The sequence below is a fragment of the Camelus bactrianus genome, chromosome 7 (genome assembly GCF_048773025.1).
Source record: "Camelus bactrianus isolate YW-2024 breed Bactrian camel chromosome 7, ASM4877302v1, whole genome shotgun sequence".
NCBI classification, from domain to species: Eukaryota; Metazoa; Chordata; class Mammalia; order Artiodactyla; family Camelidae; genus Camelus; species Camelus bactrianus.
Genome location: NC_133545.1, coordinates 12,806,501 through 12,822,088, shown reverse-complemented (window position 1 = coordinate 12,822,088; position 15,588 = coordinate 12,806,501). Strand labels below are relative to the sequence as shown.

At 43.1% G+C, this 15,588-nt stretch overlaps 1 protein-coding gene across 2 annotated transcripts in view; it reads left to right on the top strand.

Moving 5' to 3' along the window:
* The first annotated feature begins 284 nt into the window (after positions 1 to 284).
* TBXAS1 (thromboxane A synthase 1) overlaps positions 285 to 15,588 on the top strand; it is a 141,959-nt gene continuing 126,655 nt past the window's right edge. The window contains exons 1-2 of one of the 2 annotated variants that reach the window (XM_074366929.1): positions 285 to 540; positions 1,176 to 1,237. In XM_074366929.1, coding sequence (XP_074223030.1) covers positions 1,218 to 1,237 — 20 coding nt within the window. In that variant the 5' untranslated portion in view covers positions 285 to 540; positions 1,176 to 1,217. The remainder of the gene's footprint in view (positions 541 to 1,175; positions 1,238 to 15,588) is intronic. The other variant, XM_010947466.3, reaches the window with a different exon arrangement.

Below are 15,588 nucleotides of genomic sequence, written 5' to 3'. Positions count from 1 at the left end.
GTCAGGCCTCAGAGTTTGCTGGGACATTCAGTCTCCTGACCTGTATCATCATTTGATTATAAATTAATTTTTTTAAGAGGAGTCTTCCTTTTAGGACAACTTTCCCACACTAGAAATCTATGGTTGCAACCATTTTCTTTCTCAACATGGGGCCAGTTCTGCTACTGCTTCCCAGGGAAGTTCACACAAATGTTTATCGGGAGTACAGTCATCAGGAAAATAAAGTTGCTGATTCATTGCCTTACACCGAAACCCTGTGTTTTTCCCTCCTCTTCCTTCCTCTTTATAAGGAGACACTTCTGAGAAAGAGCACATTTCGGGGACCCACTTGATGGGATGTTTTCTTGGTTGCCTGTTTCTTCTAGCTGTGGACCGTGCTTCCTGTAACGGCAGGGGGATCAGCCTCTCTCTTTCCTCCGGAGGACCACCCCTGTAGGGTCTCTGAGAAGCAATGGAAGTCTGGGGGTTCCTCAGACTGGAAGCGAACGGCTCCATGGTGATGGTGGCCCTGTTAGTGGTCCTCTTGGCCCTCCTGAAGTGGTAAGTGAAGCCCGATTGTTCCAATGTCTGTGACATTGTCAGAAATAGGCTTGCCGGAGCCAGGGTGGGGTATGTGGGAGTGTGTTTTCCTTCCCGTCTAATCTAGAGGGAGTTGAGTATTAACACAGCTTCAGAATTAAAAGCAAACAGCCAGGTTAATCTTTTGCTCAAATGCATGAGATTGAGGTGTCAGGAAAGGCTGGTGATTCAGTGGCTGAGAACGCTACACATAATTAAGTTTGAAGGAGATGGAAAAAGAAACAAATTGGAAAGGTTTGGGGAGATGTATTTCCTTGCTCCCCGTCATATCTTCTCACCTCATTTTTCTAAGATCCTCTCTCCAGTCTGGATTTACAATCGATTCGGCCTCTTGGTTCTGATTATATTAAAAACAAACAAACAAAAAGGCATAGGAGTTGTCTGGCAATGTGGGTGACTTTGCAGAAAGTCATTGGCAAGGATTTCTGCAGGTTTAAGGACGAAGTGGTGGAACTAATTTCCTAGTTTTCTCATATTTGATAGAAGGGAATGGATTCTGATGAATGTCATATGTGCAGTGCCACAAAGTCTGAGATCTTGGAAGGATCTCAAATTTAAACTGAGAGTAGCTCCCTGTGATTTTGTTAATTCAACAGAAGGTTCCAAAGTCTGGATCAATCGAAGCCCCGTGTCTGTAGATGGAAGGCCTCACAATATGGTACGTTTATGCATATTCACCCTGTCGGTTAAACTTATTATAGTTATCCACGCCATCCAAAGCACCTGAATTTAGGTGGCTCTGATTTTTGAGGGGAAAGTGGGAAAAATAATGGAGAACTTGAGTTTGAACAGAATTTCCACTTGTGTTTCTGGTGGTAATAAAGCCTCCTCTAGATTAATAACTGGGAAAGCACTTTGAAAAGCATCAAGCATTATGCAAATGTGAGGTATTATTCTTTTGGAATTTGCATAGCTGAAAATGGAATTCACGTTTGATGTTCTACGATGATGAAATTACTTCTTGGAAATTGGCTCTGAAACCCAGCATCAGTCCCAGTGCTGTCTTGCTTTCTAACTGGTTTAATTATCTTTTGAACTTTTCTATCTCAGTAGAGCTTATCTTGCCTTGAAACCGGCCACACGCAAACCCAGGAGCAAATGCGAGCCCCTCCCCCACCCCACTCCATCCATCTCAGTGTGTTTCTGCTCAGTGGTGTGCTCAGCATGGTGCTGGACACGTAGTGGGTGCTTAGTAGTTGGCAGCCACTGTCACTAACCACCATTTACATAACCTAAACGCAGAGGAGAATAAGTCTTTAGTGCTTCAGGTGTATTTTAAATTTCTCATTAATATGCTTATTAATTTCTCATCAATGATTATGCTCTGACTGTGATACTCAAAGCTGGTCCCACCTGAGGCCTCCAGGTGGTCCCATAGCATTAATGTTTCTATTGTAGACTTTATTACACTTTTGTTTCTTTCTTACTGGGTCTTTTTAATTTCCATATTCTTAACTTCCAGCTCAGTGCCTAGTGTATAGGACGGCCTCGATAAACATTTGACGAATGAATGAGTGAATTGCATACATTAATGTTGCTCTGGTCATGGAAAGGGGCAGGTGTCCTGACTGATAAGCTGGGTGTTTATAATCAGTGTAGATCAGAGAGTCACGGACAATAGCGCCGTACCGTTCAGCAAGGCAGTTGTGCATTTGTAATCTGTTCTGGGGCCATGCTAATAACCTGGGTCAAAGACACAGAGATTAGAGAGAAGCATGAAGCAGAGGTGGTGAATAGGAAGCGAGAGCTGCCTTCTATTTGTTCCAGCAAAAATATTTATTGATCTGTTAATGTGTGCCAGGTGTGGAGTGAGGCTCTGGTACAAGGTCAGACAACAGGAGGTCTGGATCAGATGCCCAAGGTGGGGGAGACATGGAGGTTAGGGAGTGAGCTCGATGTATGGAGAGGATATTGCTGAAGAGAAGGGGGCAGCAGGAGGGACTGGCAGTGGCTGTGGTGCTCCTGGGTCTATCCCTTGATCAGCTCAAGGTCACCATCCTTGGGCTCTCAGTCCTCCTCTTCCAGGCAGGACTCCAGGTAGCCTGTGAGCAATAGGTATCAGCTTGAATCAGTCAGGGTCTCCCTCCTGCTTCATTTTCTTGACATAGTGAGAGAGGGGTGCTCAGGGAGAGCTGGAGGTGGAGACACCCTCACAGCTACCGTGTCCCTAAGGAGAACTTCAGAAGGGTGGTGTGTCCCAAATATTTAAACTCCTTAGTCCTTCCTGTAAGAGTTACAGCTGCCATTGGACCAGGTAAGATTGCAGTGAGAGCCTAGACGCTGGGAAGGTAACACGAGGAGGACTGCCTCTTGTCTACTCAACCAGCCTGTGAGTTCTTTCAAGGCAGGGGGGACGTTCCATATCTCACTGCAATTTGGGAAACTTCTGCCCAAGGCACAGATGTTCTCCTAGCATCTGGTTTAATGAGGGTAAAGTGAAGAAGTACACAGGCATCAGCCCAGCACCCAGGACTCGGCTTCAGCAACTCCATCCCACCCCCACCCTGTGGGGCTGGCAGTTCCATGAACGGTCACGGTGCTGCACACATCTGTGCATTTGCCCTTGATAATCTCCGTGCTTGGAATTCCCTTCCTCCTCTCTTTCCTTCAGTGCCCTCCAGGAGCTCGGGGCACCTCCTCAAGGCAGCTTTTCCGGTTTGCCCAAGGCACTTACGAGCCCCTGCTCACTGCTGTTTGCATCACATCTCTCATTTCCGCCCCTCTCTCGCTCACAGTGCATGCATGCAGTTGGTTCCTAATAAATGCTGGCTCTAATCTCTGCTGGCATCTTTCTTGCTGGTTCTTCTCTTAGGCTTCACATCTCAGCACGAATCTTAATTCTTTCGCCCACGTGAATAACCCTTTTCCGGAAAGCCTGCTGTGTTTTCAGTTTGGACCAATGTGGTGTCCACTTTTCTAGCTGTTGCCGGTGTACTGTTTTTGGATCTCCACTCACTTTGTAGAGCAAGACCGTGGTGTATACCCAATAAACACTTCTTAATTATAAAGTGTATGTATGAATTGGGAAAGAAGAAGACAAAAGAGTCAATTTCATTTAAAAAGAGACTGTTGTAAAAAAAAAAAGGCATCGTATATTCTGATAGTTTTCCCAAAACCACACTTGATACAATTTTTCAATGACAGTCATTGATACTGACAGCTATGGGGCTGAGCAGCATGAAACAGGAGACCAGGTCTGCCCCACCGGGGTTGGGGCTGTAGCTGGGTATACAGCTGGGTATGTTACCTAGGACATGGAACATGTGTGAAAGTGCTCAAAACACGTGATAAAACATTTTTAAAACTCATTTTTCTGTATAAAGTTGTTTGAAATTCTTACTTCTGGAAAAGCTTTGATGAAGTAAGTTGTACAAGTTGAATATTGCTAGAGGCAACCTTAAGCACTAGTGTATTTAAACTTTCAAGCACACCTGTGAACTGGCAGCTCTTGGTAAGATGAGGATTTCTTTATTCTTTAAGAGTGTAAGGACTCCCTATTTAATTATGTACAAATCCATCTGCCCAATTCATATAGACAGAAAGATGATTCGTGGTCACCAGGGGCTGGAGGAGGGGCGAAGGGAATGACTGCTGAAAGGTATGGTCTTTCTTTTACGGATGATGAAAATATTCTGAAATTAGATAATGTTAATGGTTGCACAACACTGAATGTACTAAAACCACCGAATCACACACTTTAAAAGGATGAATTTTACGACACATGAATTGTATCTCAATTTTTAAAAAATCCATCTACCCAGCAGAAAAAAGAAAGAAAAGAAAGGAAAAAGAAAAAGAAAAAGTGTAAAGACATAGCCCAAATATTAGTAGTGGTTTTCTTTCAATGGTAGGATTATGGGTGATTTCTTTTTCTTCCTTTAGTCTTTCTGCATCTTCCATATTTCCATATTTAATGAATATGAATTACTAAGCAAAAGAAGAGAAATTTTACTAAGAAGAGTAGAGAATTGGTTCTCTTCAGTGGTGAAGAGGAAAGCAGTTTTATACTTTGGGTTTGGAGGTTTGGGGACTGGGGTCTCACTATTCCCACAGCACAGTAGAACCTACAGGGGGATTTGGACCAATGGGGGAGCTTCTTGGCTGATTAAGCAGTGAGAAAGGCAAACTGTGTTTGTTGCAGTAAGTAGCTAATCAGTCAAAGCAGTTAAACATATAAATATGGTGGAAACCGAGAAGGGCTGTCCTGGGAAGGTAGAAGGGCTTTTAATGCCAAGCTGCATTTAAGTCTCAGGAGCCCTAGACCCAGAGGTATGAATCAAATGGACATTAAAGTAGGAATCAGTCCAGCAGTCCCACTCCTGGGCATATGTCCAGAGGAAAGTCTAATTCGAAAAGATACATGCACCCCATGTTCATAGCAGCACTATTTACAATAACCAAGACATGGAAGCAACCTAAATGTCCACCAACAGATGACTGGTTAAAGAAGTTGTGGCATATATACAATGGAATATTATGTAGCCACAAAAAGACTGAAATAATGCCATTTGTAGCAACGTGGATGGACCTGGAGATTGTCATACTAAGTGAAGTAAGCCAGAAAGAGAAACAAAAATACTGTATGATATCACTTATATATGGAATCTAAAAAAATGACAGAATTGAACTTATTTACAAAACAGAAACAGACTCACAGACATAGAAAACAAACTTATGGTTTCCAGGGGGGCAAAAGGGAAATGGAAGCATAAAGTGAGAGTTCAGGATTTGCAGATACAAACTACTATATATAAAATAGATAAACAAGGTCCTACTGTATAGCACAGGGAACTATATTCAATATTTTGTAATAGCCTATAATGAAAAAGAATATAAAAAGGAATATATATATATATATTATATATTTCTGAAACACTATGCTATATATCAGAAACTAACACAATATTGTAAACTGACTGTATTTCAATAAACAAAATTAAAAAAATAGGAATCAGGATGAGTTAGTGTTCTGATCAAGTCTCATTCAAAGATCAGGTTAAATTAAATTGCAATTGGTGATTATTAAGATTTAAGACTACAGTGAGAAAGTCCATCCCTGTACCGGGAATTTTCTTTCTCAGAGAGTTTGCTTTACATGTGGGAAAACTGGATTCTAATTCTAGACCTATATCTAATCCCAGACCATATTTAAAAGAAACCATTGCACCCTGGGATGCAAGATGGTTCAACGTATGTTAATCAATAAACGTGATACACCACATTAACAGAATGAAGAATGAAAATCCTGTGATTATCTCAATAGATGCAGAAAAAGCATTCGACAAAATTCAACTTTCTTTCATGATAGAAACTCTCAACAAATCGAGTATGAAAGGAATGTACCTCAACATAATAAAGGCCATGGTAGATGAAAAACTCACAGCTAATCTCATATTCAAAAGTGAAAAGCTGATAGGTTTTGCTCTAAGATCATGAACAAGACAAGGATGCCCACTCTTGCCACTTTTATTCAATAAAATGCTGGCAGTTCTAGCCAGAGAAATGAGGCAAGAAAAGGAAATAATGTTTATCCAAATTGGAAAGGAAGAAGTGAAACTCTCTGCAGATCACGTGAGCAAAATCCTAAACCCTCCACAAAAAACTGAACTAATTAGTGAATTCATTAAAATTGCACAATATAAAATCAACACACACAGCTCAGTAGCATTTCTACATGCTAACAACAAACTATCTGAAAAAGAAATAAAGAAATCAATCCCATTCACAATAGCATCAACAAGAGTAAAACACTTAGGGCTAAATTTAACCAAGGAGGTAAAAAATCTCTACACTGAAATTTATAAGACATTGATGAAAGAAATGGGAGAAGACACAAAATATATGGAAAGATATCCTGTGTTTTCACAGGAAGAATTAATATTGTTAAAATGTCCATACTACCCAAAGTGACCTCCAGATTTGATGCAGTCCCTATCAAAATTCCAATGGCATTTTCCACAGAAGTAGGGAAAAAAAATCCTAAAATTTGTATGGATTCACAAAAGACTCTTAATAGTCAAAGCAATCTTGAGAAAGAACAAATTTGGAGGCATCACACTTCTTGATTTCAAACTACATTACAAAGCTCTAGTAGTCAAAACAGGATGGTTCTGGAATAAAAACAGACACACAGACTAATGGAACAGGATAAAAATTTCAGAAAAAAACCCAGGCATATATGGTCAATCAATTTTTGACAATGGAGCCAAAAATACACAAGGGGAAGGGATAGTCTCTTTACTAGGTGATGTTGGGAAAACTGGATAATCATATGCCAAAGAATGAAACTGGACCCTAATACTAAAAACAAAAACAAACTCAAATTGGATTAACAACTTAAATATAAGACCTGAAACAATAAAACTCCTAGAAGAAAACATAGGAAAAATTACTTTGACATCAGTCTTGGCAATGATTTTTTGGATGTGACACCAAAAAAAAAAAAAAAAAAGCAACAAAAGCAAAAATCGATAAGTAGGAGTACAGCAAACTAAAATCCTGTGCACAGCAAAGGAAGTAACAATGAACGAATTGAAAGGCCACCGAGTGCCTTCTAGATCTAAACTCCATGACTGCTTCATCTGTTGACGATCTTGCTCGGGGAGGTGCTGACCCCAGCTGCTGCTGGTAGGAAACAGGTCACGTGAAACACAAAGGATCTGCTGGTGACTGTGCCTTCTCTTACCTAGACACCCTACTCTTCCTCAGCGGCAGTTCCTGTGGTGCTGAGTGTCCCAGGAGCCAGGATACACTCTCAGGAAGCAGCTTTTGGGGGCCTCACTGTAGCTTCGTGCATGATCCTTGCTTCTCACCTCCCAGCCCCAGTCCCTCAGCCTTTCTGGGTCACCAGCCAGTCAGAGGTGGCTTTGGAAAGCAGGAAGTTCTTGGGCTGGGTCTTGAAATGCAGGGAAGAATTAGTAGAGGGTACAAATTTCCGATGGGGAAGCATCACAGGTGAAGGCAACATCAGTGTTTGTAACATTTGGTGGAACAAGCCATTAAGAGTGTGAATGAATAATGGACACATTTTAGAAACACATTTGAAAGGCTGTGGATAATTTCCAGTGCCCCAGAGCATCTAGAGAAGGATGCACACTGTTTCCCTTTTTTATTTTTTGTACTTTTGTGTAGGATGAAATGGATACTTTGGTTTAATAATTCAGTGATGAGCTTGGAGATAAAATTGAGCCCGCTTATGAAAACTAGGTCTGTGTTTCCTTGAGGACCATTTTCAGAGAATATTATTTTTTGTTTCCTCTCTTTTAAATAGTTATACACAATATCCCTAGCCTTCTTCTCGCTGTATTGATTTTCCAGAATGAGAGTACGAGGTGTGACTATAAAGTAACGTGACTGATTATTTTAGCATACACACCAGAACTTATAGAGCCAAATGAATTTTATGACCTTCAAAGGCATTTCCCTGATAGGCTAAGTCTTTACTGCAGATATGACTTATCAGAAAACACATTCTTAGCACTTTGCTCTGGGAATGGTCCTTGGTGTGTGGATGCAGTCTTCCGACTGCCCTCAAGGCAACAAATCATCTTTGTTGAGAATGGATTGATTTTTTTAAAGACAGCCCAAATTTTGGCAAATGGGTGATTAGACTGGATAATATTATTTTTAATCCAAAACCAAATGTGATTATAAAACAATAAGGCTTGTTGTTCTTTATTGAGAAGTTTATGAGCCGGTTCTAGAAGCCTGGGGATTCCATTGGGTCAGACTCATTGGGGAGATGAGCTGCTCTTAGTTTAGTCTAGTTTTAAAGGGAGCAACAGCAATAATCTTAATGCTTATGGCCCAACTGTCTCTTATCTTGTAAGGAATTCAGGCTTCTGGAATTGGTGGCGTCTACTCTTTGGGCAGAGATGAAAGAAGAATCTCATTCATTCCATAAACAAAGCAAACCGTCAGCTTTATGTCGGTGCCTTACTGAGCTGTTTGAGTAAATGCTTGGTGCCGCCTTCCCTGGGAGGACAGGGGCTCTCCCAGAAATAAAGCTACTGAATGCACCCTCCCTTCCACTCCTGAACACCATATTAAATAGGCTGCCATTTGCCATTAAGGGTAGGTGCTTCACCTTCAGGAACCTGGGTAGTGTGGCAAGGATTGTTTCTGCTTCCAAAAATAATGTACATCTGGGCAAGAGGGTGAGACTTTGGGGAGAGAAGGACGGGGGCAGGGGCTCACTCTGCAGTGGATTGGCGCTTCAATGATTAAGAGCCACCTTTTTCTTGTTTTACCAGAAATTCGTGATGCTGCACAACATCCTGGGGGCTGGGGGTGGGGGAGCATCAGCTGAATGGGGAGACCCCCCCAGAGGTCCGGCTCTCTCAGGTGTCCTTGGCCCCCTGGTACTGGGCCAACCTGCAGGGCCATCCTAAACCTCCAGGTGACCTTGCAAAGGTGTGCTTCTTGGGTTTCACCTCAGCAGACAGCAATTCCTGAACATGGTCCCAGAGAGAGGACGGCCCTTTTCTTGCTCAAAGGTTTCCTGGGAAGTGGTGTCAGAGATGGCAAGAAAGAAGGCCAGCCTCTGCCAGTTGTAGCTTCACCCCAAACCCTGTTTCCCAAGCACTGCCCAGACTCTGGGGAGAGCCAGCGCCATGCACCAAAACCAGCAGCTGTCCCCGCCTTCTCAGCTAAAAGGTGCCCCCACATCCTTCCCTGAGTTCTCTTCCTACCTGGCATAAACGCCCCCTTTCCTGACACTTCGCACATCACAGTCCCTGCTGCCTGAACGCCCTCCCTACCCTCTCTGTTCCAACTGAACCCTACCCATCCCTCAAAACCTTGTCCAAACGTTGCTCTTCCTAAGGTCTCCTCAACCCGGCCAGCCCTCAGTGAGCCCGGCCTCCCTGGACTGCCCGCAGGGCTTGCTGTCTCTCCCGCTGTCTTGGCAGTCCCTACGTTCTTTTATGGTTTCTGCCTGCATCCTATCTTCCTAGCCTGATGATACGGCTCCGAGGAAGGGGGGTGAGTCTTAAGCCAGTGAGCGCCTCGTGCATTGCAGCTGCTCAGGACAGGTGAATGGTCACAGGCCTGCCCCAGGTAACCGAGAGGGCGGTGCTTCCAGACAACCGCTGCTACCTGTGTGTGCAAGCATTGGGTGGGGGGAAGGAGCAGTCTCCCTCTGACTTGCACACTAGTGACACCGGGTTCTCAACACCTGGCAGAATGCCTTGCACGTGGCTCCTTTGAAAGAGTAAATCATTCTTCTACTGCCTCATCGAATGCTGAAGGCTTTCTGACTGGTTCTACCTTACTGATGTGCTGTGGCTCACAGTCCCATGAATTCATAGACAATGTAATTGTTACATTTGGAATCGAAAAGCAAGGCTTGGATGCAAAACCAGAGGGCGGGAGAGAATGCAGGACACAGCCATTTAGAAGATGTGGTGTGTGCGGAGCACAGAGCACCCAGTGTGTGTGCGGGTCTTCTGACCACGGGGTGGGGGATGGGAGGCGTCCAGCCCCAGCAGAGAGGTGTCATCAAAGGACAAAGACTTCCTCCCTCACTGTTTCATTACATGCTAATCCCCAGAGTTTAAAGCAATGCTATCTAAACTCTTTACCAACCACTATTGTTTATATTATTTCCCCATAGGTCCCATGTTCTATTGTCCAAACAACAATGTATATTTAAGGATTGATGGATTGATTTTCCCATTTTAATTATTCAAAGACAAGCTGATGGAAGCTCTGCCAATGAGAATAGTGATCAATGAGAGAACCAGCACTAGGGTACCAAGTTATAATTCTACTCCAAAGCAAAGAAACTTGACATTTTAGTTAACCTGCACTATCTTATTGTCAATAAAGGCACAATTTACATTTAGGCTCTTTGAAAATATCTCATGTACCCCTTTCTATCTTTGCAAATCGATAGGCATCTGGGAACCCAAAGCTGTAAGCACTGGAAAGTATAGTCAGTTACACATTTAATGGTTTGAACTCTACCTGTCCACAGAGAGCGACCAAAACTGGTAGCATCATCTCATGATACAAGGGGTGAGAAAGGGAGGCAACTAGGAAGTTCTCAGGAGAAATGTGGCATCGTGGACATCAGAAGAGCCTTTATAGTTGAGGGCTGATACACTTTTTCCACTGGATGACCTTGGGCAAGTCACTCCATTCTTGCTAGTGTTTTCACTGATAAGAGATGGCTGACAGTCCCTGTCTTTCAGCAAATGGCATCTTTCCGCCTAGTCCCCCAGGCCAGCTCTCCCTCACCCCCGACAGTCAACCAAGTTTCATTTTCTGAATGCTCCTTGAATCATTCTTTCTATCTGTCCTTCTTGTACTGTAGTTCAGGACTTCAAGAGCATCCCTTGGCTGGAAATAGACACCCACTGGTTTCCTTGCCTCCTGTCTTGTGCACCTCAAATTTGTTCTTCAACTCTGCAGCCAGAATAATATACCAGAATCTCACCATTGCTGCATAAAATGCTTCTGCCGCTCTCCCCACCTAGAGAGTGAAGTCTCCTGGGCTGGCACAGCAGGCCGTCTCTGACCTGGTCCCATTCACTTCTGCATGTTCACCCCCTCACCTCGCACTCTGCTCTTGGGTGTTCTCAGTTCCTTCCACACACCACACTGTTTGCCATCAATTTCCTTCTCTCTACAGGGATGCTCTTGGCCCTTTCATTCAGGTGAGAGCTTCTGCATCCCCTGTTCTCCCGTCCCCACCACACCTGGTACCTTCTCTCTCTTCCCACTTCCCCAGCTCCTCCATCAGAAGCTGAGCAGGACTGGGTCTCACTCAGATTTCCCCTTATGTGCCCAGCACTGTGGCTGGGGCACTCAGTACATTTCTCGTGGGTAATAGGCACTTGATTATTTGTTGAACAAGGCTGAATTAATAGAGACAGTATATACCCAGCCATAAAAAAGAATAGCATAATGCCATTTGCAGCAACGTGGATGGAGATTACCATTCTAAGTGAAGTAAGCCAGAAAAAGAAAGAAAAATACTACATGATATCACTTATATATGGAATCTTTAAAAAAAGACACAAGTGAACTTATTTACAAAACGGAAACACAGACACAGAAGACAAACTTATGGTTACTAGTGGGAAAGGGGATGGGAAGGGATAAATCGGGAGTTTGGGATTTGCAGATACAAACTGTTACATATAAAATAGACGTACAGCAAGTTTCTTCTGTATAGTAGAGGGAACTATATTCAGTATCCTGTAGTAATCTATAATGAAAAAGAATATGAAAACAAATGTATGAGCATGTATGACTGAAACGTTATGCTGTACACCAGAAATTGACGCAACATTGTAAACTGAGTAGACTTCAATTTAAAAAAAAGAGACAGACAGTATATAGGATTTCGTGTGGCACATGCTTGGCATATACAGACACAAATACATGTTAGTTGTTCTTTGCTGCTATAAATATCATCATACAGAATTTCCATTCATTCCTGGCTGCATTCCACTGCAACCAGCTACCACCCCCACCTATTACATAACAAAATTTCACTGACTTGAACTCTGGATCTTAATAAAAGATTTTGTCTTTATCATTCAAGCGAGACTGAACTGGTTGTGGGTTGAAGTTTGTTTCTGCATGATTTATGAGGGAAGGATTGCTAAACAAAATCTTAGTGCAAAGGTGACTGTTGAACCCATTTGGGAAGATAAACTAGTCTCCAGCACTTTAGCCAACGTCAGTTCATCAACGCCACCTTCAAAAACATACTAAAAACACTTCATTCTTGGCTGCATTTTCCCACTTGTATAATGGTCCAGAGCTTGGACTTTGGAACCAGACTGCCTAGGTTCAAATCCTGGCTCACTCTGTGAACTTAAGCAAGTTTGTAAGGTCTCTGTGCCTCAGTCCCCCCATCTGTAAAATAGGGATAATAATAGTGCTTACCTCACAGCATGTTGGGAGGATTAAATGGAGCAGGGCTGGGCATGGCTTGTGATGCGTGTTAGCTATTGTTACCCCACTGGTAACGTCAGGCTTGTGCTCAACAATAATCGGATAGGCGCTAGGTAGGTAGATGGTAGTTTTTATTTTATTTTATTCTACTTACTTTTTAACACCATTTGGAATTCTCACATTTCTCACATTTGGGGCATTTTTCGTTTGGTCTTTGTTTCATGGATTGACACTTGCCTCGCCCTAGGCTTTGAGAACTTGAAGCGTAAATGATGCATAGCAAATCAGTGAATAAGTCCTGTTAAGTTCTTACTCCACTCTCTCTTATAGACCAGATCTCTGGTTTCCTGCACACTCTTGTCCAAGCCGCTGCCTTCATTATCTCTTCATTATGACATTGGAAGTGTTTATTTGCGGGTTCAATTCTCACCCATCTTAAAACATACAAGTGAGCCAGCCAACCAAGCAACCAACCACCTTGTCTTTGACTGTGTCCACCCCAACCACTACTCCCTCCCACCCTTCCCTTCCCAGCCAAGTCCCCATGCTTCCTCATTTTCTCACTTCTCATTTACCCTTCAGCCCTGCAATGGGGTCTCTGCTTCACTGTTTACTGAAACAACTCTCTCCAAGGCCACCAATAATTCCTGGTTCCTAAAGAGAATTCACAGTTCCCAATCCTTCCTTTTCTTTAGTGCTTTGCAATATTTGACTCTGGTATGTTTAGCCTCTTACTATTGGGTGTATGGCAGAGCCCTCAGTTGTGTAGGTGTAGAGAAAAGGCTGAATGCCTTGAATATAATTCACTGGCCTCATTTTATAGATGAGGAAATGAAGGTCTGGAGATCTTCAGTGAATTGACCTGTATTGGTCAGCTATTGCCATGCTAATGCTGTGTAACAAACCACCCCAAACTCATTAGCAAACCATTTATTTTTTGCTAATTTATTTTTTCTCATGGTCTGTGGGTTTGCTGGAGTATTTCTGTTCCAGGCTGTGGGTGGGGTTCAGATCTACTCCACATGGATTTGTAATGGAGTGCAGGCTGAAGAGGATACTTCAGGAAAGTTTTACTCCAGATAGATCATAGAAATGCAAGAAATGCAAGAGGAAATAAGCCATATATCTTAAGTGGCTCAGCCTAAAGTGGCTTAATATCACTTCTGCCCATATTCCTTTGGTTACAGCAAGTCACATGTCCAAGCCTAACATTAATGAGAAGACTCCACTGTAGTGGGAGTTACTTTAAAGCCATAGGACCAAGGGTGATGATGTAGAATTCTAATACATGAAGAATTGGGAGCGATGATTCAATCTACCACATGCTTGAAGATCACTCATCTGGGTTCTGAGCTCTGACAAAGCAGAAAGAGGCCATGAGCAACTAGACGAAACAAAAATAAAAACAAGGAAGAAATAAAACAAAAACCTAAAGCTAATGGAAGTTTGGATTTTTATTGTAAATAACAACAGTGATTTCTGAGAAAAGAACAGACATTGATGGGGAATTTGCCAGCTGAGACACTGAGACAATGAGTCACGGGTGGGTCTTTGTTGTGGAGTCATGATCTTGCACCAAGAGGGCTAGAGTAGAGTGGTGAGCTCTGTGTAGGGGCTTAGCTTGGATCCGGGCTGAGCCTGGGGATGTACCCAAGAACTTCGAGCTGAATAAGTGCCAGAGGTCAGGAACTGACTGACGACTGAACTACAGCATCCTTCTCAGAACAACCCGAGAGGAGCAAATATTGATTCAGGAGATGGGGAGGGGAAGAGAGCAGCTGCCACATAAAGGACCCAAGTCCAGTCTGGAAAAGCAGGATTGAGGGGAGGCATTTCTGAAATCCAGAAAAGCAGAAGAAGCCTGAATGCAGACAGCCTAGTGTGTGCACCATTTCCTGAAATACAACAACCAGGGGACACCCTTGTAGACTGTGAGCTGTTTTGTTTGAGACAAATTCATTGTTCTATACTTGGCAATAAATTTATATATGCTGTTAAGTGAAGAAATGGGTATGGCTGAAAACATAAATAGCTCCAGAATTATTTTAAATATTCTCATGGATGTTAGGGCCCTACTGGGTTATTAAAGAAAAAATATGTTTTAGACTTATCCCTTGACATTCCAGAAACTAAGCACTGGTGTTGGCTAGTGGCTGAAAAAAGCAAGGGTGTATCCCAGCATCACAAGGCCTGTTAGACAAGGCGAACTCAACCTGGGCGCTTAAAGATAAAAAGAGATTTGTATCTCACTCCTATGCTCCTCCCTGCCCTATGCTTTCGTTCATTCTCTAGGAAGTTGCTGGTGAATTTCAACAGAGAGATGCTCTTGCAATCCAAAACCAGGCACAAAGTTTCACTTCCTTTTTCCCTATAAAAAGGGTATGCTGATATGCTGACTCAAACAATCTAAATATAGGTTTGTTCACATACTAATAACAAATACCAAAAAATCCACACCCCAATAGACCAAAGGGAAAAAAAACACCAAACAACACCAAATGAACACACCCCACAGCACAACATTCAAAGTGAGCCAGGGAAAAAATGTTTCTGAATTCGTGTTTTCTTTCATTAGAGTATGCTTCTTTCCATGTTGCCTCTTCTGGCCCTAGGGTGGACAGGAAGACCTGTGTTGTTGTTGGCTTTCTCCATGGCTGCTGACAGCTCTGATGTTCTCTGCACTGGGTTGAGTAGTGCCCTCCGCCACTTCATGTCCACTTGGCACCTCAGAATGTGAACACAGGGTCTTTGCAGAGGCAACCAAGATGAGTTCATGCTGAATTAAAGTGAGCCCTAACCCATGACTGATGTCCTTCTAAGAGGGAATTTTGGACCCAGAGACATGGAGAGTGAGGATGATATGAAGACAAAGATACTCAAGAACATTATGTGCGGATGGAGGCAGAGACGGGTGATGCATCCGCACAGGAGCTCCGAGAATCGCTGGCAACCATGAGAAGCTGGGTGGACCACGGGAGGCTCTTCCCTCGGAGCCACGGAGTGAGCCTGGGCCCACCGACATCTTGATTTCAGACTTCCGGCCTCCAGAATTGTGAGAGAATAAATTTCTGTTGTTGGAAGCCCGCAGTTTGCGGTACTTTG